The sequence below is a fragment of the Corvus moneduloides genome, chromosome 2 (assembly GCF_009650955.1).
Source record: "Corvus moneduloides isolate bCorMon1 chromosome 2, bCorMon1.pri, whole genome shotgun sequence".
Taxonomy (NCBI): domain Eukaryota; kingdom Metazoa; phylum Chordata; class Aves; order Passeriformes; family Corvidae; genus Corvus; species Corvus moneduloides.
In genome coordinates this window covers 58,321,507-58,346,195 of record NC_045477.1, presented here as the reverse complement: position 1 = coordinate 58,346,195, position 24,689 = coordinate 58,321,507, and the positions used below count along the sequence as shown (strand labels likewise).

The 24,689-nt window shown below is 36.2% G+C and overlaps 1 protein-coding gene across 1 annotated transcript in view; it reads right to left on the bottom strand.

Moving 5' to 3' along the window:
* VWA8 (von Willebrand factor A domain containing 8) overlaps nt 1-24,689 on the bottom strand; it is a 181,263-nt gene that overhangs the window by 100,055 nt on the left and 56,519 nt on the right. The window contains exons 13-20 of the mRNA XM_032099823.1: nt 23,957-24,117; nt 22,677-22,790; nt 15,282-15,450; nt 14,912-14,989; nt 11,829-11,944; nt 10,760-10,866; nt 8,743-8,849; nt 6,096-6,167 (exon numbers count right to left, since the gene is read on the bottom strand). Coding sequence (XP_031955714.1) covers nt 6,096-6,167; nt 8,743-8,849; nt 10,760-10,866; nt 11,829-11,944; nt 14,912-14,989; nt 15,282-15,450; nt 22,677-22,790; nt 23,957-24,117 — 924 coding nt within the window. The remainder of the gene's footprint in view (nt 1-6,095; nt 6,168-8,742; nt 8,850-10,759; nt 10,867-11,828; nt 11,945-14,911; nt 14,990-15,281; nt 15,451-22,676; nt 22,791-23,956; nt 24,118-24,689) is intronic.

Here is a 24,689-nt window from a genome sequence, read left to right as displayed (position 1 = left end):
GGTCTGGCACCAAACCACCTTCCATGGCCACAGCTTGCCTGTTTCTGCCAAACAAAGACATTTGCATGTTTGGTTGAGGCTGCAATTTTTAGACCAGAGGAAGTATCTCTGGTTTTCTAAAAAAAAAGTACTGTTATCAGCAAAGCAACAAGCAGTACCTACACAGAATTACTTCACACACTCCAGGTGTTATGAAGCCCTGCTTGGAACACATGTGAATAATGCATTTTAATAACTGCAGAAGGTGTGCCACCAGCAAACACCAGACGACCACTGCAATCGATCCTATCATTGCTACCGTGCCTGAATGTTAGCAACAAACCTAAATAGTTGTGCAAAAGCAGTGGTGATTTTAAATCTTGCCCCAGCTGCAATCTACATATTTATCAGTTACAACAGTAAGTGTTCTGCGGTTTAGTATTGCATTTTTTTTTATTATGAGTTTATCATCTGGGGCATACAAAAATTATAGTGACAGCAAAATAAGAAAATTTCATACTAAAAATCAACTTAATTCCCTGATAGGAATCATGAATGGAGTGATTTGGATACATCTCTGACTGTAGTTCTAGATAAGCTTGTAGAGTTTATGCCTTTTTCTGACTTTAAGTACAACCAGAGCCCTTCAACCCAGAGCCCTGTCAGGTTAAATACAATCTTTATACTTCCAGTGAGATAAGACAACTGTGGTCCAATGGAGAGGAGCATATGAAAAGTTTATGATGGAAAGAATCTGTGAGAAGAAATATCCAAAAGAAAAATCAATTCATGGTTTCTTTTTTAATTCTGGTTCTTCAGTTTAATGTATAAAGGCAGAAAGCAATACTGTAAGCAAAGACACATTTAAAAAACATGCCTATTCTCCTATGTGTACACACTGTCACGACTGTACCAAGTCAAAGAGAAATATTTTCTGAGTTTTCCACAGCTGTCATACCTAATTCCCTAGACAAGAAATATTGCAGTATTTGGCCCAATTTAGCTCATTTGGAGCTCAGTTTCTTCATGCTCACAATAATAATAAAAAATTGGTTTAGGATAGTACATTCTTGACTTGCAGAGGAAACTGCCTATTTTTAAACGAGTTTAAGCAGGAAAACAAGACCTTTACTTCTAGAAAAGTTGAAATGCCAAGAATTTGCTATTTCAAGTTTTTTGATGACCGATATTATTATACTCTCAGTTTGTACTTAATTCAATTTCACAATGAGTTAGGAATAAAAATATTATATTAGAAGAAAAGCTCTAATCAAGCATGTCATTTTAAATATCTTTAAGAAAAACTCAATCATTTGTCCTACTAAATTCTTCAAAAATAAAATAAATTGCTAGTGCAAGCCCAAGAATTCACGTAAGTTGATCTCTCAGTTAAAGAAAGGCAGCAGAAAGCATGAAATCACATTCTTCCATCAGGGAAATATATTAGCAAATGTACCAGAAAGCCATTACATTTCTAAGTTCTTTTAATCACAGAATGTTTGGGGCTGGAAGGGACCTCCATCTAGTCCAACTGCCCTGCCAAAGCAGATTCACCTACAGCAGGTTGCACAGGATCACTTTCAGGAGGGTTTTGAGTATCTCCAGGGAAGGCGACTCCATGGCCTCTCTGGGCAGCATGTTCCAATGCCCTGTCACTTTCACAGTACAGAAGTTTCTCCTCATATTCAGATGGAACTTCCTGTGCTTCATTTTGTGCCTTCTGCTCTTGTCCTATTGCTGAGCACCAGTGAAAAGAACTGGGCCTCATTGTCTTGACATCCACCCTTAAGTATTTGCATACATTGACAAGATCTTCTCCAAGCTAAACAGGCCCCACTCCCTCAACCCTTCCTCATAAGAGAGATGCTTCAGTTCACTCATCACCTTCATAGCCCTCCGCTGGACACAGTAGTCATAATTAATGAATTTCTGATAGTCTACTTACTGTTGGCTCACATCAACACTTTTAACAAGTGCTTCCAGAGTTTCTTTCAGATTATTCACAACATTTAGCACCTTCATAGAATTCTTCATTCTACTTCTGAACAACTCACTCAATAAATCATGGCAACACAGTGATGCCAAATAAAATAACTTCAATTTTGCTTAGCATGCTGTTGGGTTTTTTAGAATTTCAAGGCAATAAAATAATTCAGAAGTGAGATGGTTGTGAGCCTTCTCTATCCAGAAAGCCACAGATCGAACGTAACTATAAATACTATGTTTGGTATCTTCAAAGACAGCTCGTTGTTGCCAAGACCTCACCTATGACTAACAAAGGTGAAAGCATCCAACACATCTCTTTACGTAACTTCCAAATTAAACAATCTGGGAAATGTTATATTTAACACTTAAAATTGTGAGACAAAATAAAACCATTTCAGCCACTTTTACAGTGGCTGTGAAAGGTTTTCCACACAGACAAATTCTATTTATTAACAGTTCCTCTTGCATTTGCCAAAGAAAATCCAAGGAGACAGTAAAAGATACCAAGTAGTGGCCAATCCATGAACTGCACATTGTCCATCAGGAAAAATATCACAAAAACACAGCCTAAAAATTCTCCTTGGTAGTAAGAATCACTACTCCAGTCTGTCTCATGAAGCTCCAAAGCCACTGCAAGAACTGTCTTTAATGAGTACATAAACAGTCACTGCAACATTTAGAATAAGTGGGGGCTCTTGCCTGTTCTTTGCCTGCTGGTGTGAGTAATACGCAGCATCTCACTCTCAGCCAAAGAAGAAGCTGCTTTGCAGCTGCTTTGCAAAACTACAGGTTGTCATAGACAGTCTCATTCATACTCAGACTACAGGCTCATTCAGGAAGCAATATCAGAAGCCATATTTAAAGCACTGGCATGTCCTTTACTGGAAAGCTATTTCATAGCTGAAAAATTGTATCCATCCACTGAACTCAAAGAAACCTGTTTGTTTGTATATGAAATGGAAACACATTCCAGTTACCACCCCAAGTAAATCATCAACCACTGTAAACAAATATTCGGACAAAGCCATAAAACATAAATGTAAAACATTTATGCTGTGAAATCCTGGGCCTTATAAGCCCCAGGGAACAAGCACGAATGGAGTGTTGTAAAGTAGTTTACTTCAGAAGCTGAGCACTTCTAAAAATATCTGCTGGTATCTAACACTTGTCTTCAAACTCTCCTCGGTTTCATTAAGAAAGCCAGTCCTTAACATCCACCAAGATAACTGAATTATAATTTACTGATACTAATTGTCAAAGTCTGTATCTTGAAAACAATCTTGGTAAAAGGACTCATCAGCCAGCTCTTAGCTATATAGAAGAAAGCACATCTACAGATTTTGAAAAGACAGAGGTCTTAAGCTAACAGGAATTTTGTCTGTGTACATGTGTTCTGAAAATGAAAGAGGCAATGGTGGAAAACCACATTTAGTCAACCAACTAAAACCAAATCCAGACTCTAAAAGAAAGACTGCAGGTCAAGCTTGCACATTAAATCCCAGTTGAATGGAGATACTCACACAGTCATCATTTTGAAGGACCAAATTATGTCCTAAGGCAAACTCATTTAAATATCTAGGAAATGACACAAGCATTCAAAGGGATGTTAGTCATATGTTTTGAAATACCCAGGTTCAGAGCATTTGAATTTTTAGTTATTACACTGAATTCCATGATTCATTCATTCACTAACAAGAAGTTTAACAGAAATGAACTCAAACCAGTACTTTGTATCTCCTCAAAATCATTATCTGTGTCTTCCAAATGGGAAACACAGGTACACACTGATCTATGTAACAAGCAATCAAAACCCCAGCTTCTTAAACAGACTGAACTGATAAAAGTAACTGAACATAAAAAATAATCCTATTTTAAAATAATTTTCTTTTTAAAAAATGGATGAAAAGTCTAATATCTTCAGTGGGGAGGCATCTGCACATACAGCATGAAAGTACAATTTATGTAATATGGTTGCTTTTAAAGTACTTGAACATGATTCATCACAAGCTGCACAGATTGACAATAATATATTTAAGGAATTAGCCAAGGAATTTCTGAATGGTTAGTGATCATTCCCGAGAAATCAAGAATGATTGCTGTGGTTATGAAAGACTGCAGAATGGCAAATACAGTGTTTCAAACTTAAAAACAGTATTTCAAAAGGAAAAGGCCTATTGGCCTTTTCTTAGTCACACATAAAAACTGTGGAACAAATTCGTAAAGAGTAAATCTGGAAGCACTCAGAAGTATGTCAGCAATTAAAAAACAAAACCTGTATTACTGATTTGCCAAAGAGAAAGCTCATCAAATCAACTCATTTTCCAACTTAATGGTACAGCCAAGCTGATGTCTGGAATCAAAGCAGTATGTTCCAATACTTCGACCCAGTCAAATCTTTTAATACTCTCTTCAATTAGAGACTCGAAAGATGGGAGAAAATGTGACATGCATTAAATTATTAGAGATGAGAATATAACTGCTGGAAAAATACCTTATATCCTAATAATGGTACTTGCATAGTCTTTGAAACTTTTCTGCCAAATGAGGCATGTGTCAGAGCTCTGACTGTACCACTGGGCTACATAAATTCTTTCCCCATGCCTAGGGTTTTGTTTGTTGGTATTGAAAGTCAGCTCTGACATGGTTTTTCCTGCCTCATTGGGGTTGTTTTCGTTTCCCATGCCTTGGGAGCTGCATTTACACTCAGGCCCTTTTCCTTGGTTCCCTTCCCAACCAGCACTGTGGCGATGCTGTGCGTGGCCCTTTATCTTGCTGATCCCAGCCTGGACCTGCTGACTTGACTTCCCAGCTTGACTTCAGACTTGCCTCATTCACCATGGACCTGTCTGGCAGCCACTGAGCACTTGGGTGCTGTTGTCCCCAGACCTGCTACATTCTTCCTTTGGCACTGAGGGACTGCAAAAGTTGTCATTAAGGACTCTGTCTCTGCCTCTATTTTCCTGTGGCTGAGCCCACTCCTGCTATTCCTTGAGAGCAGGTGCTGCAGGCAATCTGTACTATATAACATTTTCAATACCAGCTTGGCAGCAGGCATAAACAGCACTGTTTATGAAATAAATACATCTTGTTTCATTTATGAAATAGATCGATTTCTATTTATGAATAGATTAAACCTTTTGGAGAAGCTGGCGTCATCCATCAAAACTCTAGAGAGGTTTCAAATACACCATCTTTTTAAATTCAAGTTGATAACAAGGAAGTTAAACAGATGAGACTATACTTCAATATATGCACATTAATAATAATTAGCATTTTATATTCCTTGCCATGTTGGTTAGATCATTAGTGCTTTGTGTTAGACATTTTCTAAAGACTATTGCAAAACAAAAAGTGAAACATCTGCCAAAAAAATTATTGCTTCCTTGCTAAGGGACAGCTAAACTAAAAGATTGTTTTATGGGGGAAAAGTCAACCTCACCAATAAAGTATTGATCAGCAAAGATACTAGCCAAAGACCTATACAAATCTGTAACTCTTTTAGAGAAAACTAATATTTAGCTATCAATAAGATTCAGATAATACTGAAGTGTACACCTCCTCCCTACCCCTGGAGATTTAAAGGAGTGGTTTGATACATAGTCAAGAAGGATAACCAAAACCATTAACCGAAGATTTTAATGGTAATGATGTTACATATAACTATTACTGTGTCAGGGGAGGTTTAGATTGGATATCAGAAAAAGGTTTTTCACCCAGAGGGTATTTGGGCACTGGAACAGGCTCCCCAGGGAAGTGCTCAGGCCTAACAGAGTTTAAGAAGCATTTGGTCAACGCTCTCAGGCACAGGGTGTGATTCTTGGGGATGGTCCTGGGCAGGACCAGGAGTTGTACTTTGATAATCCTTGTGGGTTCCTTCCAACTCAGAATATTCTGTGATTAATGTCTTGATGTTTTACTCTGACAGCCATATAAAAAATATTTACAGCATTTACATTTCCACAAATATGCACCCATAAAAACCCCTGGACACTGTTGAACTAGGAATTAAAAAATGGGTCAAATACCTCAGTAGTAGAAATGAATGCAATTTCAAAGAAGCAAAAAAGAGATTTAATTTAATTATTAAATAATGAGTTTGTTCCACGCATTGCAAGAAATATTTAACTCACCTGGTTGCCAACTAAAAGAAGATGTTCTCCCAGCAGAAAGTCCTTGAGCATATCTTCCATCACCATCATGTGCTAGAGAAACAAAATTACAATTTTCACTCGATTTTATGCTCTCAAGTTTATGCATTCACTAATGACAGTGGTACAACAGGAACTTAACTTCAAGAATTTGGGGCCAAACATTTCTGAGCTTTATACTTACAGCTACTTATTCTCTCAGCCAATAATAGCAGAGGCAATATATCCAGTGACTAGAAACATGAAACATTTACATCCTCTGCTTCAACTGATTGTGGGTGCCTGATGTCCCTAAATATTTTTAATTCTCTGTAATCACTTCTAGTATGTTTCCTTTTAGCCTAGTTGAATGCTTGTCACCCAGAGTGTAAGAACGTTTTTTAGTTTGCGCCAATTTTCCAGCAATATCCTGGTAGAACATTAAAGAAGCCAAACAGAGAGAATAAAAGACAGTTGATATGTTAAATATACACCTATATTTTATTAAACATTAAACACCAGGTTGAACTTAATAACAAATACACTTTTTCTATTCTAATTAAATTTTATTTTCAAGGAAAACAAAGATAGGAAAATGCATGCTCAAGTCTGAGAGTGTTTATATGTGTCCTGCAGTATCTGCCTAAGTATTTAATTTTTATTAATTATTAATTCATACGTGACTAATTGAAGCCAAAATGCTGGAGGTATATTTTCACATATATCCAATATCTTAACAGGTAACACACACAGTACATTATTTAACCTTATCTTGCTTCTCACAAATGATTTGTTTAAAAGGATAGAAAGGATTTCAGGATAATGTGGCAATGCAGACTACTTTACCCACAATAAAGTCGTGTCTATTTCTCCACTGTATCTAGTAAAAATAGGTCATCTCTAAGTAGGTCAGTCAACCTACTTAGAGAAATGAATGATTGTCTTTAAATAAACACATCATCATCTCATCTCTAGTACTTGATTAAAATAAAAATTAAAAATCAGTAGTTTGCCTATAATTTCTGAGCATAGAAATGCTCATTTTCTGTGTGAAGGATATTTTAAATTTCCAGATCTCTCTAGAACACAGGCTGAGGGTGGGGAAAGAAACTCTTGTAAACACAGCTTAATACCATGAAATCCTAACCAGGCATTTCAAAAGACTACTGAATACTCAATACACAATTTAAGGAGAGCACTTCAAGCCAAATTATTCTATTTTTTGGCATGTGTATACACTAGCAATTTTTAACTGATGAGAATAAATTTGACCAGATACAGGAGAAATTCTAGGAAATCAGTTTACCACACATATTGATTACATTTTAAAATTGTATTGCTAAGGCATCCTTTTGATGACTTTTTTTATCCTAAATTGAACAAATATGTGTATATTATGGTTCCCCTGCAAAGCAGCTTACCCACAAGGAGCACTATGTATTGATACTTCTTTTGTGTTGTGGTACGGTTCTTTTTTTGCACCAGGACTTAGATTAGCATTGTATTATGATGCATGCAGACATTTAATATTAGCTATTTACGCAAAAGACTTGTAAGTAGACACATCCATATTGTGTCACCTTTATCAATCCATGTTCCCCAATGCCTGGCCTGAAAACGGCATTTGGCATATTACCTAAAAAAATATTCCCATCCCTATGCCACTTGTTGTGGATCAACAGCAACGTTCTGTGGCAATATTAAATTTCACTGTAAAGTGAATTGTTTCAAGACCAAACATACAAAGGCAAAAATCGATGTGTTTCATTACACTGTGCAGCACTGCAAAGGGATGAGGACGTATCTTTTTCTCTGTTTTCAGTTTATTTCTGTAGCGTTTAGGTAACGAAGCACTGCACTAAACTCCAATCAAATTCATTCTCCAGCAGGTTTTTTTAAATGATCACTCCAACACTTGACTGACCAAAGTAGCAATACAGAAAATAAAAGCAGAATTCATTTAGAAATTGGAACATCTATCTTGACTGGTATTTGCTTGCTGTTTCCTTCAGCACTTAGCACTGTAGCTATTCGAGGACAGATAGAGAAGAGCAGGTCATTCTCTGCAGCATTCTTAACAGAGATTCCCTAAATAAAATCCGAACACAGTTTTGTCTACAGTTTTCTGAGGCTATAAGCAAGAAGGTGGAAAAAGCAATGCAGGTGTTAAGTGCTAGCACAACTCAGGATTTCATTTCCAACAGACACAAATTATGTGCTTTATCAAAATGGCAACACAACAAAATTTCACATGAAATGTTAGTAGGGGAAGATGAAGAAGTCTGTCATCTGTTCCCCTTGCATGGCCTGTCACCACCTTTAGGAGGTGATACCCATGTAGGATAGTCCTTCTGGGGCAAAATTATAAGTGAGGTATGAAAAATGACTAAGAAAGGAAAGTATGGAAAACCCATACCAGTCCTCTAAAAGCAAAGTATTTCACAAGATCACACTATCAGATCTTGCCTTTCAGTAGCAAAATATTTCAAAGGACACAAAATGCTATGAGAAAAATTTAAGACTAAAGAAACTACTTCAGAAATATATCCTTAAAATTTAGTTAGTATATTATTTACTACACATATGAGCATACCCATTAGTACACATTTAACAAAGTTTTGTAACTCAGAAGTCAGAGATTTGTACTTACTTGTGCATTTTCATAAAATAAAACATCTGGCACTTTCATTTTCTCAGCTGAGTTATAAATCGGCATGGTCACAGACCCTATCTTCAGAATACCATTGTTTATTTCACCTAGTTGTTTTTCAGGAAACAAGCAAATGCATTTCTTACAACATGCTCTAAGCAGACATGCAATCAATACCCAACATGTGCAACTAACAATTTACAAATTTTAACAAGGCTGTGGTTTGCAGTAAGTGATTTCTATCTAACAAAAGAGCACACTTAGAAGAGTATCCATTTATAAAAGGTTGCATTACCATGAATTTGAATTCTCTTTAAAACTGTAAAGAAGTGTATTACAATAAATGATGATAAAGTGATCTTATGGAAAAGTACCGTAAGAAACACCCGAAGTTGTGACAACTGCCTTGGTTTAATTTCACACTCTCATTGTAGTACTGGAACATCACCAATACTGTTAGGCTACATTTCCTCAATCCACAAGATTTCACACTTCCTTTCCTTCTGTTGTCTTCCCCTGTCCCACTGTGGAGTGAGGTGCAGGGGCGAGGTAACAAGTGGCTGTGTGGGTGCTCAGCCAAGAGTGGTAGCACACCCACCACAACCACACAGAGCCACTGTGGATTCTCCCTTTCAGCACTGTGTAGTTGAAATATCCCTTAACTACAGCTCTGAGAGAAAAAGTACATCAGAAAAATTTCTTAGATCTAAAGAACCATAAATTCAGTCCTTAGGAAAATAACAACTAAGTGTAAATAATAACATTGCAATAAAAACAATCTTTTTTTTGCTAGTAATTTCTTAATCTAGCATGGTATAAAACTGAAAATACCCTTATTTCTAGACAGATGTTTTTAGCTGTTTGCCTTTATGGCATGAAACAGAGAAACATAGAAATTTCAAGGGATGTAGGCAGACTTAAAAAAAAAGTAAGCAGGTAGCATCACACAACTGGCAAGACTACAAATTATTTTGTATACATGGTTTTATATATATATAAAATGTAAATAAGAGACAATAATACACAGACGGTTGCACATATATGTATATATGTATGGCTGCATATACATTTGTATATAGTTATATATACACATACTGCATATAATAGAAACAATATATCCAGTAATATATGGGTATCTACATACCTACTTTTATATACACACACACCTAAATAAACACATAAAAATAGAATTCACATGAATTAAAACCAAAGATGTGTTTACCACTGCACTGTAAAAATACAGAAAGCAAATACATCACAAAACTGGGAACAAATACACAGAAGAACAAGAGCAGAGATAACACTGGTGAGGCAGAGTAAAGGAAAAACGCAGTGAATGGAAAATGGCAAATTGCTCACAGTGTGCTGCCTGAGAGAGGATTTGAAAAGATATACAGCTAGCATGAAGGGAATCACATAGGAATGAGAAAGCAGAAGTGAGAAAAATGGCAGAAGCAGAAATATATGCATAGCCCTGAAGGCTACTACAAATGAGTACAAGCCAAAGAAACATAGACCTGCTTGATAAAGGTGACATGCAACGACCACAGCAATTTAAAGAGAATAAAAAGAAGATAATAACAAAGAAGTGTGTTCCAGAATGAAAGCAAATCATAGTACAAAACTTTTACAAGAATCTCAAAAAATGGTTGATTTTAACAGGGGAGAGAAAGAAGCAATGGTAAAAAAACAGAACAGAGAAATGTTAAGATCAAACGAAGGCTGTAACTGTACAGAAGACTAGCTATCAGTGATGAAAAGAAATGAAAAAGCCTGAGACCATGGATCTTATAGACTGAGAAACATTTACACATGATGGAAAACAAAATTCCATGAGCTGGGAATTCAGCAGACAATACAGCATACTGAGAGCAGCAATACATTCTGATAGAAAACAGTCAGAGATATAACTGAAGCAAATTACATTTAATTTTGAGGATAACTAATACACCTTTATACGTCCAGCAATCTAAATAACATTCATTCAGAGCAGGAAAAAAAGATAGCAGAAGCTTACATGTATAATCCTTTTCCTCTAGTTTCTTTGTGTCATCTGGACTTGTTTCAATACCAGAATCCTGTAAATTTTTATGTAAAGCTGATCTGGCGAGGTTTGGTAAAAATCTAAAACAAGGGGAAAAATAGGGACATTTTATTTTAAGGGTTTTTTATTTTTAAAGTTTTTAGTATTTTCTGTAATCTAAAAATCTAAATCTAATGTAATCTAACATCTAAAATCTAAAATGTAGATTCTCTTGCACCTCCAAACCCTGAGCATCTATTCCTTTCACAATAGCCTTCCACATTTCACCTATCCCTAAGGAGAGGAACTGAGCTTCTATCACAGGCAATGAACTACACTTGTGGCTGTGCACTCATTTTAAAAGGCTTCAATGTTATTAAATATTGCAATAGGGTTGTAATGTACGGTGGTTTAGAACTGAAGGCATGTAATGTCCTCACTCCATTGCAAGTAAGAGCTACAACAGAAACAATGGTTTTTTGGAAATACCCTTTCTCATTACTCAGTTCACTAGGACCTCAGGTTCCAGAGAGAAAGAGAAAGCTCTGAGGTGTCTAGAACCAGGCCCTTCCAGTTTTCCAAACCTTTTGATCATAAGAATTTGCTTTCTTTTGAAAAGAGGAAAAAACCCTGAAAAATCCCCAAACCACAAAAGCCCAAACAAACCAAAACCCACAAACAAAATCCCAAAGCAAAAGAAGCCCTCATAACTTTTCTAGATACAGCTTTTAGAACTGAAACCAAGTGTCCATGAAACATCAGTCAAACTAGACATCAATATGGCTCTGCTTAGAGTGTTTGTAGACAGTGAAGCAATGCTGATAACAGTGACCTAATTTATATAATGTAATGACCTACCTTCATAGAGATGGGAAAAGAGTACCACGTCCTTTCTACTTACCTTCCAGGTTTGAGAATACCACAGGAACATTTTTTTTAAAATGACCGACTTCAAGGAGCAAGACAAAAATTGCATAATTTACTACAACACATTAAAAGCTATCTTGTGCTTCAGCAACTGACCAAGAAGCTCTTGAACTTCCACCAAAACTAGTAGTTCTACCTGGAAAGGCAGGCTTTATTAACAGCATCATAAAGGCTTTCATCTGGATATTGTGACAGTCGACGACAAATTCGCAACAGCTGTCGAGTAGATAAAAACGAGGCCAGTGACTGTGCCTGTCAAAAAATACAGGGTAGTTTAATTATTTAATCCATGTGAGCGATTTAGATCGAACAAGTCAGGAGAAAAACGTACTCCAAAAGGAATTATTTCAACTTTTCTCCTAATTCATAGATGCTTTGTGCCTTCTACAGCAACTCAAGCACTTTAATAGGCATGCTTGTAATTCTGTATTTTTTTGAAATAAGTCACTGTCATGGAAATCATTATGTCATCAAAAGATCAGCCTTAAAATATCACTTGATAAGCAACAGGAAGAAAAATAATCTGTGAACTGAATTTTATGTGCAATATAAACCGTAACATATTAATGTTAATATCAGCAATAACAAGCAGGTTAGCTACTGTGAAACGATCAACATGCTAAAAACTCATCTGCTCTTCACAAACTGAACATGAGTTCCACATGTAATGCTCTGGCAAAAGGTCTGGCAGGATTCTTAGATGTATAAACAAGACAACACTGGGCAGCAGTACGGAGATTTTATCACCTCTGCACACGCCTCCTGGGCGGGCCATTACTGGAACACTGTGTCCTTTGCTGTTGTCCACATGTTAAAACAAATGCTAAAAACTGAACATGATTAGCAAAGATTTACAGAAATTATTCAATGCTTGGGAAGGCAGACCTCAAAAAAACACAGCAAAATTAAAAAAACCAAAATAAACAGAACCAACAAACAAGTGATCATGTATTTAAAGAAAGATCCAAAGACTGAGAAAGAAATCATTCTATAATTATATCTACCGGATGAAGGTATCTAATACAAATAGGTTCCTTATTTTAGCAGGAAACACACAACAATGAGTGTGATCTGATAAGTCACGCCATGTTTTGCCTGGGTCAAGCGAAATATTTTAATTAGGTAATTTCAAAATGTTTTGTTTGGGTTTATATAAGTTTATGTAAGATTTCTAATTGCATTAAAATGACCTTAATATATGATACTGTTTCAATTGGAAAAAAAAAAATCCTGACATTTGAAATCCAGGGGAAAAAATAGAGAAAAGCAACACTTCATGAATTTCAGACCCTTTTTTCCCCTTTATTAATTTTCATGCATGAGAAATATCATCAATTCTTTCCCCCGAAAACCAGCCATTTTTACAAAAAGACATTTAAATAAAAAAAATTAGTCACTTCTATTAAATAATATAAAACTTCTCTCAAATTATGAGAAAGCAAAGAATAATACTTTTTAGCATATCTGTGAGCTATGAGCAAGAATTATTTAGAATGGGCTAACTGAAAAGATTACTACTCCTGCTCCTCCTGCTTTCATTGACAAAAGATTGTGAAGCATCTTCTGAACAACTGCAGTTTACAACCCAGCACTGTGGACACTGTGATGTGAAAAATGGCATTTCATGTACTACTTCAACACCTACTCAGCCACCCCTGAAGCAAGGGCAAGGGGGAAGGGTAAGTGCTCTATCCTTACTCTTCCTAACTAAGGAAAAGTTGTATCACATCTTCTGAGTATCTGCAACTGGTAATTGAAAGTTTTGTCAACAAAATTTCCTCCCCTCTTACCTGACTTTTTTTTTTTTAATATTGAACAGCTGTAAACTCAAAATTGTGTTAGTGACAATTTTTTTAATATATATCTATGAGGCATCTAATTCAACAGGATCTTGATTGTGGTCTCCAGATTCTATTGTAAATCAAGCAAACAATTACAAAGACGCAGACAACACCCACAGGGTGAACAATCTACAGGTATTCTATTGTAACAAAATCACTTTAAACAATGGTTAATATTTCAGGATAATCTCTGGCAGAGGCTTATTTACTTAGACAACTTTATAAATAGCCTAACGTACATGAGGCACACATTTCATCTCTCTGCACAGGTGTGCTGTTCCCAACATGTCTCATGTCACTGCTGATCTACAAGAATCCTCCCTTAAGCCATACTGTGACTCACTTCTCATCCAGTATTACATAATTCATTTAGATATTTCACAATTCTACAGATATCCACATATTTGGAAAGGATTTTTGTGATGCTCTATTCAGGCATGGTACGTCTCCAAGTACGTCAAAACCGTTACATTTATACATTAGATGTAGGAAGCTCAATAGATAATTATAACAACTGTCTCAACAGTGTACCTAGAAATCAATTTTTTACTTACTTTTTTAAGCTCAAAAGAGCATAAAAACTTCTCTCAGCTTCTTAAATAGTAAAACTATAAAAACTATTACCAATGTTAAAATCACGAAAACTAAGGACAATGGATTAAATTTGCATACCAGTTAAACCGCTGGATTCCACTAAAAATGTTTTACATTTTACTTACATCAAAAGCATGCCGTGTTTTAGTTGCCATAGCAATGATTTCTTTTTCTTTTCACCATGATTTAACTCTATATTTTTTAAAGAATTCTGTGGTCACTTTGTTAGCAGAATTTATTTTTCTTGACATTACTTCTTTAACAGAATAGCCTACGGCAGTAACGCAGCCAGGAGTTCTGGAGCTTTCTCTTTTCTGAGTCTCTGCTGCTGCCCATTGTCATTTTATAACAACTACATAGCTCCTATTGCTCAAAAAGCTCCAATAATTTCAGCTATCAATTTTCCAATTACTAAAGCAAAGCAATCAAAAAATATCTGAATACGTGATTATATCCATACACATTCAAAAGGCACCTCAGCATGCTTCACTGTGAGCCACATTCCTAAACTCACTGACAACATGTGCTCTGTTCTTGGTTCTCTGGGATTTGTGCAAATTCCTAAAAGCTTTACTTATGCAGATTCCAAATACATACATTATAAATCAAAGAAGTTTATCGTATGCAGCACAGTAATTGCCAGCAGCAGTTTTCTGGGGCTGGTTTTCCAATTAGTCAGCCTTTGAAATACACTATAGCTTAGCAAGTTTCACCCAGCCTTTGTTAAGAAAGTCACAGTAGGAGACAGTAAATTGAAAGAGAAAAAAGAAGAAAAGGGGCTCACAGTGGTATCATTTGTCTCCCGAAGCTTGTGTGTTACTGACAACAACTTTTCCACAGCAACACTGGGTACATTTGGAATCTGGTTGAAAGAAAAACAGTGTTAATCTTACTGCAAGATATCCACATTCCACATATGCAATAAGCATACAGTTGCCACAGTTGCTTTATGACAGAGTATTTTTTATTACAGTAGCATTTAATATTAAAATAAGAATTATACCATTAAAAGATAAGCAGATATGCTGCTTTGATAAACTTTGAAAATCAGCTCCTTTATGCTACACTGAAACAGCAATACATTTTTTATGTAGCAAATAATCCCGTTCAGTAAGTAACAGCTGGTAAGTGCCTAAAATACTGAATGTACTTACCATTTGTTTGATAACTTCAATTTCTTCACTCTTGCTTAAAGATCGAACATTATGAAAAAGAAACAGTGTCAAAAACTCTGGACCCAGCCATTGTTGGGTACTACTTCCAATGACAGGAGGTTCTGCTAAGACCACTATTCTGAAAGAAGGATGGATAGGAAAGATAGACCTGCAAAAGAAGATTTAAAAAATACATTACCTGGCTTAAGCAATGAATATCAGATTTAATTTTTTACAATAGAAGAAAAAAAGATAAATTATTGTACTGAAACATATGATAGTATAGTCAGATCATTTGCAATGCAATTTTATTTTTTAAAAAAGACAAAGGCTGCATAATGCAACTTGAAATTTTATAACTTTACATGTTTTTAATGCTCAGAAGTGTACCCAAGTCTCTTCATCTGCAACAGGACCTGTATGCCTCAGGATGGAGAAATACCATCAACTAAGCTACAGTTTACTGTGTTGTATGTCTGAAAGGGGCACATCTTAGTCATTTATTGGACTTTTACAAGTGCTTTACCTAAAACTGGGTGTCTCAGAGGCAACTCAGGGAGAAAACAAGACCTACCAGAGCTGCAGTAATGAGTAACTTCTTTTACTGAATTAAACTGATAGAAAGAATGACACTAGAGATTTGCCTAGATACTGTGAAGAGCTGAATTTAGTAACAGTTTAGAAACACTCCCTTACAGATGCTCTTTGCGGTCCTTGGATTAATATGTCTAACTTCATAACACTCCTGAAAGTTATGCTTCAAAGACCAAACCAGTCACTTCACCCCTGGCTCATTTTAGAGTCAGCATGAAGAGACAGGTCTCTCCCGTGGAGATTTACAAGATTTACAAGAACTTTAGAATTGCAATCCTGGCTCCTTAAATCAACCAAGCACAAAAGTCTAGCCACAAGCAGTAGTCTGTCCCCCTCATACTTTTTCAACACCCACAACCATATCTTCAAAGACATCAGGGGACAGATCTCTACTTGCTTTCATTTCGCTTTGCCCTAAAATTTTTTCTAATACTGTTCTGAAGTTCCGTTCTTCACCTTATCTGCCTCCACAGCTTCCTGTGAAAACACATGCACTGTTCCTGGTTGTAAAAGGTATTTTTATTATTATTGGTTTTTAAGTCTTTATTGGACTGACCTGCCATCTTATATCAGTGTTTCCCAGTTCTCGCTTTGGGATTTGGTAACTAATAGTCTTGACTCCACTGAAGACAACGGGAACTTGCAACACAAACTTAAATATACAACTTTTAGATGTCTATGTTAGGGAACTAAAAGACTGCTGCCATGGATTTTGATATCTTTGCCTTCTTTGCATCTTTTGTATCCCTTATCTGTGCAGTATTTTCACCTCCTCTGACTGGGCACTCATTGGAACTCATTAATCAGCATACCTGCATGATAACAGCATCACACAGAATCACTGAATAGTCTGAGCTGAAAGCAATCCAGGATCATCAAGTCCAACTCTTAAGTAGGTGACCCATACAGAGATCAGACCTGTGACCTTGGTGTTACTAGCACCATGCTTTGACCAACTGAGATGATCTCCAGAAGCAGCAGAAACAATGGAGTAACATGTCAGATACAAAAGCCAGTCAAATTTTGTGCAAGGAAGGCCTGTTTTCATTAACTGATTTTACAGTACTCTTATTAAAATAGAGGATGCTTATTTGGAAAAAGCAAGTGAAATTTGCTTAGGCAATTTATATTGCTGTTACCATGTCATTTTCCATAAAAATTACTGAAGACATAAATTGACAAACCAACTGCACAGTTGGCTCATCTGTTCATCCCAATATACCTGTGATACAGCAGGGCAATTACAGCAGTCTCTTGTACCAAAGCAAAAAAAGGCAGTGGCATGAGTTATTCTCAGCTGAAAGTCATAAGCCTAAAAGCTACTCCCTGATTGATAAAAATAGAAATAGATGTCTGAAAACATCACATGAAAGAGGAACCAATGGGAATGTCATTGTCACTAAGCATAAAAGAAGGTCAGAGAACATCAGCCAACTTTATTACAGAAGAAAACATTTCCTAGATCGGATAAATACATATACTTTCAGACTTACCTTCCCTTACATTACTAAGCAAAAAAGCAACCCTCCTCCAGAAACCCATCAAATTCTGGCCCTTCTGCAATACCATAAGAGAACACAAGAAGGAATCTACTTTTCTGGTGAAGGAATCATATTTCTTTTTTATCATTCCTGGTAAAGGAATCACATTTCTTTTTTATCACCTCAAAGGGCATGGTGAGAACAGCCAGAGAGGGCACGGAAAGAAGCGGGAGGAGAGGAGATGCAAAGTCAGGGCAAGCTAACGTGGTGATACCAGTTAAATTCACTGACCTATTCTCTAGACTTGGACAACAACACTGCTATAGGTTTCCAGGTTGTAAACATGAATAAAACTATTTCAAAAACCTATTGCTTGGACTGACGTTTGCAGTGCTGAAAATGTCAGGCTAAGTGTATTATTAAGCAAATACCATAAATTACCCAGTTCTGCAGTGCTCTGTAAGTTCCCACCTTCCATCAGCACAACTGAAGAGCTTCAAAGTTGTTCCATCACGTTACAGACCAAGTCTCCTACATGGAGCTGTACTTTATAGAAATCTTTGACATGACAAGAAATCTTGTGGGGTTTACAGATGATGTAAGTGTATCTTGTTAAAAACTTGGCATCTTTTAAATTAATGAGCCTCAAACACGGTGGGAAGATTTGACATTAATTGATTCATGCAAAGAGTCTCTATCCTCTCTATTAAACATTTACTGACAACACAGGCAGCAAGGCACCCTCCTAATAAAATCAGTGTCCTTTTGACATCACTGTTTAATTTCAGCCAAGGATTACCACCATTGCTCTTACAAAGAAAATCACACACAGTGTGATCAGGGTGATTTTAGGGAAAGATTTTCTTGTTATTGACCATTGTTCTGAGCAATTGAATCTTCTCATCAAAACATAAAATAAAATGCAGAATGGCATTTCTAATGCCACTTTGCAAGACCAAACTATTTTTGGTTGTCTCTTCCTATAATATGGTTTAATAAATCTCATTTTCTATCAAATTTTGTAAGTTAGTAATTACAATAATACTAGGAACAAAATGACTTATTGTTATTTTCTTGCTGCTTCTTTTAAATTTCACCACAGTCTAAAATTAACAGATGACTTTATCTTAAAATTCACTAAACTGGAAAAAAGCCAAACCCCTAAACAACAAATGAAGTAAAAGCTAAAAAATGTAAGCAATTAAAAATTCTATTGCTTGATGAATTCACTCCCTGCCACAATTCATATCTGTCTCATCTACTGTACATTCCCTTTCAACCTAATCACATGGAAAATAATCCTCTGTCTGCAAGGCATTAAAATCACCCATGCATTATGAGAGACTTCTTTTAGTTTTTGAACTATCCTATTATGTACCTACTCCTAGATTTTCCTGTAATAGTTGCCTTTCTGCTCACCACACCAAGACCTTAGCATCTGTGTGTGTTGTGGGGGGTATATCCACACAAACAGATTAAATACTGCATCCTGAGACAAACAAACACTTTGCTGCTTGATTTGTAAAGGCTGTGTGCTACTTCGACAGTATCTGTCTTGGTGAAGAAATGGATGATTACAGAAGAAATTCTATGCAGAAATCTTGGATATGCACAGTACTTGGACACACTTTCTCTTACTCTCTGAACTTGTTCAGGGAAATGAATCATGCAACCTTTAAATGAGTAAAGTATCAGCAGCTATAATTTCCTTCTATGTAAAATATCTTTAAGGACCATCTGTCACTTTCTCAAGGGCAGCTTTTTTTCTTTTCCTCAAACTCATAAACATGAATTGTTAGTTTCCTCAAAGGAGCGAATGTGTTCTTTCTACGACCATTCGCTAACTTAGTGTAGTGGTTTGGTCCAAAATACTCATTACTATTTACCTTCACAGCCAACCTGGCACAATAGAGAATATAAGAAAAAGGACTCTGTGGCCACCACTAGTTACCTTGTATCTTAGAGACTTTCAGCAGGCCAAGGAGTATCCCAAAATGTCCCAAGAGCAATGCACTGCTTGCACTTGTCATTCCTGAGAGAGCTATTGTACCCACCAGCCTGAAACCCTTCTTAGAAAAATGCAATTTTTTCTACAGATTTAGAAATCTAATGAAATAATCATGAACATATTATTCAATGACAATAATTAACATCATTTAAAATCAGAATATACTTTATTAGCTCTTACAAAAGTAATAAAACTTTGAAATGTTGTCAAAAATATAACTTATGAATAACAGTGCTCTAAACTGCAAAAACTGAAAACAATCTGAAAACCAAACCATACTTTCCTCTTCATCCAGCACTTCTAGTAACACCATCATGTTTTAAGCATATTCACATTCTCTACTGTAATACTATTTGCATTTGTACACAGAGCCATGTGATTTCTCCAGATCACAGTGATTTGAAATACCACCCCTTTAGTAAAAAAACCCAAGAAAACCTCTTGATCCTCCTCTTTTTTCTCCCCTACTACACATATGAGTATTGTGACTATTGAAGCACTGAAAATTAAAGATACTAAAACTGCAGGAACACATTAATATTCCCTTACTGGAAAATTAGGTAAACTTAATGTGTCACGCAAACATTGCAGACTCAGTCCCAACAAAATTTGGAATGACATCATATATTCCACAGGTGTGGCAAAGAGTAGTCATACTGGATTACTTTAGTCAAATCCAGCAAACTAGGATAAGTAAAGCTGTCTTTTCATCTTCGTCTAACATCAGAAATCCAGCTAAGGCCACTAGCCACAGTCATTGACATACAGCAAGAGAGATGTCTCTCATCAATATGGAAAGCATCTCCTAGTTATGATTTAGGTAAGAATTTGCCCAACCAATCTGCTAATAAATTCATGTTACAACATACTCTATGTAACTGCTCCATAGACAACATATTGCAGGCAAAGGAGGAATGGTTAGCACTGTCGTGATTAAAATCTGTGATTAAATCAGCTGTCAGTATCTCAGATACAATTTAATGCTGGATTCTGCAACACTGGAAGGTAGTGAAGTTTGCAGTGACTGGTAACCACTGCTGAAAGGGAACAATAGCAAGGAGGAATACAGTCCTGGAATCAAACAGCAATTATTGACATCACATCCTGGAGTCAGTTAAAAGGTAGTGATGTTTCCAGAATATGGAAGGCACCAAAACCAGGACGAGGTCCTGAAACACTTTCAGTTCCTCAAGGGCTGATGAGAACAGTACCCTCTCTATAGAGGAGTTGTCCAGTGATGCCAAAGAAGCCCAAAGCTAAAATCAAAGAAGTAGTTACACGTTGGCATTACTTTAACCTAGGTATTTTAATAAGTCAGTACAGAAAACATGGGCAGACTGAACATTTCACCTAGGAGAAGGTAGGATTCTCAGCCAAATGGACTTCATATAATTCAGGAGCTAGAATTCTCATCTGCATCCAAGATGGTGCTAAATGGTCACACTGAGCTTCCACATATAAAAATGCCTACACAATGGGGGTATCTGTTCCTAAGACCAAGTACTAATCAGAAATGCATTCTTGTCCAATACAACAGACATCCTTGACTTATGGATTAGAGGGTGAAAGCTCACTGTCAGTCAAACAGATAATTAGGAGCTTATCAACTCACAAAACCCTATATTGAAAAATATCGAGGTGGATAGGTAAAAGCAGTACATTGAGATCTGAAGGAAATAGAGACAGCCTTTCAAGGAAAGCCAAAAAGCCCCCAACTTTTGGAGCCTCCAAAGTAGCCAAAAGCAATGCACAATTACCACTGAACAGCTGAACCGAAAGGTTACTCGATGAGACTGAAAGGGAGGAAAGTACATACAGAGGTGATACAGAAAGGAGAAGGGTCTGCAGAACAATCATTAAAGAAGACAGCTTGGACAGTGCTCATGCTCTAACAGATAATGAAGATTAAAGGGACTCCACTGCCAAAACAGCCATTGTTAGAACAAAAAAGGAGGTGAAGGATCCAGATGTAAATCTCTATTCTTGTGAGAGAGATTTGATCCACTAGGAGTGGCAGCTCTGAAAGGAATGTGTGATGAACTGTCCACGTTTTTGGAGTATATTGGCAATAAACCAGAGGGTAAACAGCTACAGCCACTGCCTGAAAGCACCTAGGACAAGACCATGAACACGGAGATTGGCACAAAGATGTATCTCATAGTACAAAGCCCGATGCAAACTTGGGACACTATCCCAGATGGGCCCTTGGAGATTTTTGCTGCTCTTTTTAAAGTCTGTGCTTAATAATCCTGATAAACAGAACACTTCCCTGATATACAGTTCTTCGCTCAAATAAAACAAATGCAGGAAATTACCATCTAGTTAGGTGTATGGCCTCAGCACAGTGGATACAATTTGCAACAAGTAACTTAGAATAAAGTTTGGTTTTTTTGTTGGCTTTGTGGGGCATCTCTTGCCCTTTTTTTTTTTTTTTTTTAATCCACTGTATTTTGATCAAAAAGGGAACCAGAAATATGGAAACAACTAGACAGTAAAAGAAAAGCAGCTTTTCTAAAGGGAGGACTATGAAGGTCAAAGAAAAAAATCAGATTCAGTGAGACAATTGAGAGCAAACATATGGCACATCATGAATGCACCCCTGCTATAACCCATCACTCTTTTTAGAGAGTGGATCCATTTCAGAATCACAATATGTTTAGCTCCTTATATATTACAGAATATTAGATTGTGTTTGTTCTGAGACAATCAACAATATCCCTCCCATTAACGAAAATTGGTCAGCATTGTTTGACCATGTATCAAATATGGCCTCAGAGGACTAGGAAACACTTCCATCTGTGGAATGTTTCTAGCAGACAAGTAGAAGTAAAGGAACAAAAAGAATAAGCATAATGGGTCCCAACCCATCCTTAGGATTTCCTGCCCCATATTAGCTGTAAATTAAATACCAGCTTTCTAGCTCATGAGGCAAAAGAAAGTAACAACTAGTATTTAACTTCAATTTAGCTTTATTTTCCAAGACTTTTAATAAAACGTTCCAAAATTAAGTATCATATAGCTTTAGATCTATTTTTGTATCTACTTATAATTTCTCCTCAATTTCTAACTCCTTCTCTTAAAGGATATTGAATGTTTTCCTTTTACTTCAAGCACTCTAAACAGGATATAATTTTGCCATACCACAAAAATAAACAGAGCTCAGGAGGAACCTGATGTTTAAAAGATGTTTCTCTTAGCAATTAGAAGGCATCAATTAAATAAAAAAGCATTTTTCAGGTTTTTTTATTAGAAAAAAAAAAAAAGAAAAAATTGAAATGCTGTTTCATTCTATTGTTGTAGCTGACACATTACCTTTCCTGTAGTTTCTCATCAGAGAGCTGTAATTCTTCTTTTAGGTTTTGGTATCTATCTTCCCTTAACAATCTGGTGCCATCATAGAGAGTCAGTTCTCTGTCATGTATTAGTCTGAAAATAAAGAATAAGCTCTATCTAGCCTTTGATTAGTTTTTAAAACACTTATAACAACCAAAGGTTTTTTTAAAACCTATCTCAGTTAACATGGGCCACAGTAAAAAGAAAAAATGATACTAACTCAAGGTGCATCCATGCATGGAGGTAAAATAATATACGTAAGTTTTAGCACATAGTCAGTCAACTTAGTTTAAATCCAAATGGTAAGAATATGAAAAATAAAAAAATCTGTCTTACCAGTGGAGTGTGCATAAACGGCACGAAACAGCTTTTTAGTTATGCTTGTACCAAGTAACATACTTTTATTTCTTGAAGGACTATCTTTCAGCTAGCTTTAATGATTAACATACATACAGACCCAGCTTTTATTTTGTGATATGCAGAAGTTGATTATCCACAATACATGCACATGTCAGAACTAAAAATCAGAAGGGAAAGCTAAACATATGAAAAGGCAAAAACACAGGCAAGTGTAATTCTCTGTTCTGTCCTTCTGCATATATATACAATAAGAGAAAGCAGAAAATGCTTTTGCTACAACCCGCTTTTAAAGCTCACAATGTCATTTAGTTTGCAAAAGGCAGTACATGAGGCATGTATATAAAATAGCATAAAAATTTGACCTGACAGTATAATTATTAACATAGTATTTGCTATTATTGTGTTCTGCAAAGTTTAATTTATTTTTTATTGAATTATGAAATAATGTTTAGAAAGAGCTCTTTGCAATCAATATAAAGTATGCTGTGTAACATACTTCATAACATGCTTGTTTAGAAGCAGAATGCACTCAAAGTATTTAAAATGTTTTCTGACATCCTGCATTTTTAAATTGTTGCACAAATATTACTAGTTTTTAGATTTCATAATTTTAGAATAAAATCTAGCTCATTCCAAAATTCAGACTTAGACTCTAAATTTACAACAGGTTGAAACTTCCTGTATTATTTTCGGCTTACAAAAAATCAAAGAATTGTTTCTTCTTTTAAGTAAAAAAAATGAGCACTACATCTTCTATGAAAACTCAGTGCTCAGCTTGATCTTTACAGTATTCCTGAAGTTCCAAAGCCATATTCACCAGCAGGAACTTAAGGTCTCAGTATGCATGCACTCAATACACACATCACGAGCACCCAACTTATCCACGCTCCCACGCTGACCTTTGGAGTACAGCTAGAGTGCCGGGGTTAATGCGATGGATGCCGTCAAGAAGAACAAGCTTTCCTTCCAGAGCTGCGGTGACGAGTGGCGATGGTCTCCAAGCAGTGTCTCCATTCGGAAGCGTGTACCTTTGCTGTAGCAAATCTCTAGCTGTCATATCCTGGAAGTATCATCAGAAGAATGTATTTATGATCCATTTTCTTAATTTATGAGTACACGCTTTCTCCTTAAAAAACTGCATTCTGTTCTTCCCAAAAATATTAGGAAGATTAGCAGGAAATCTTCAATTACTTTTCCAAAGAGTATTAGAAATACACACACAAATCTACTCACAAAATGTTTAATAGTTAGTCTTTGGAAGTTCTAGACTTGTCAATGTCACCTCTTTGAAACAAGAACAAAAGCCTTTCTCCCCTCTACCCCTTTAACAAAACACAAGCAAATGACAACTTGTACACAGCCCTGTGTACAGTAGGGGGCAGCAATTTACACCTGGAGCAAACAAGAATAATTTCTTTCATATGGAAGCCACGTGAAAGAGCAAAGATTTCATGATTAATCTTGAACACAAACCAGCATGACATTCAACCTCGCAGCAGGAAAATGCAGTGGAACCATCAGAGAATAACGAACAGGGTAATAAAGAAGCCCGTAACACAGAATTTACCAAAAATACATAGCCTATCACAAAACAATGCTTAAGGAATAAAACAAAACCAAAACCAACATCTA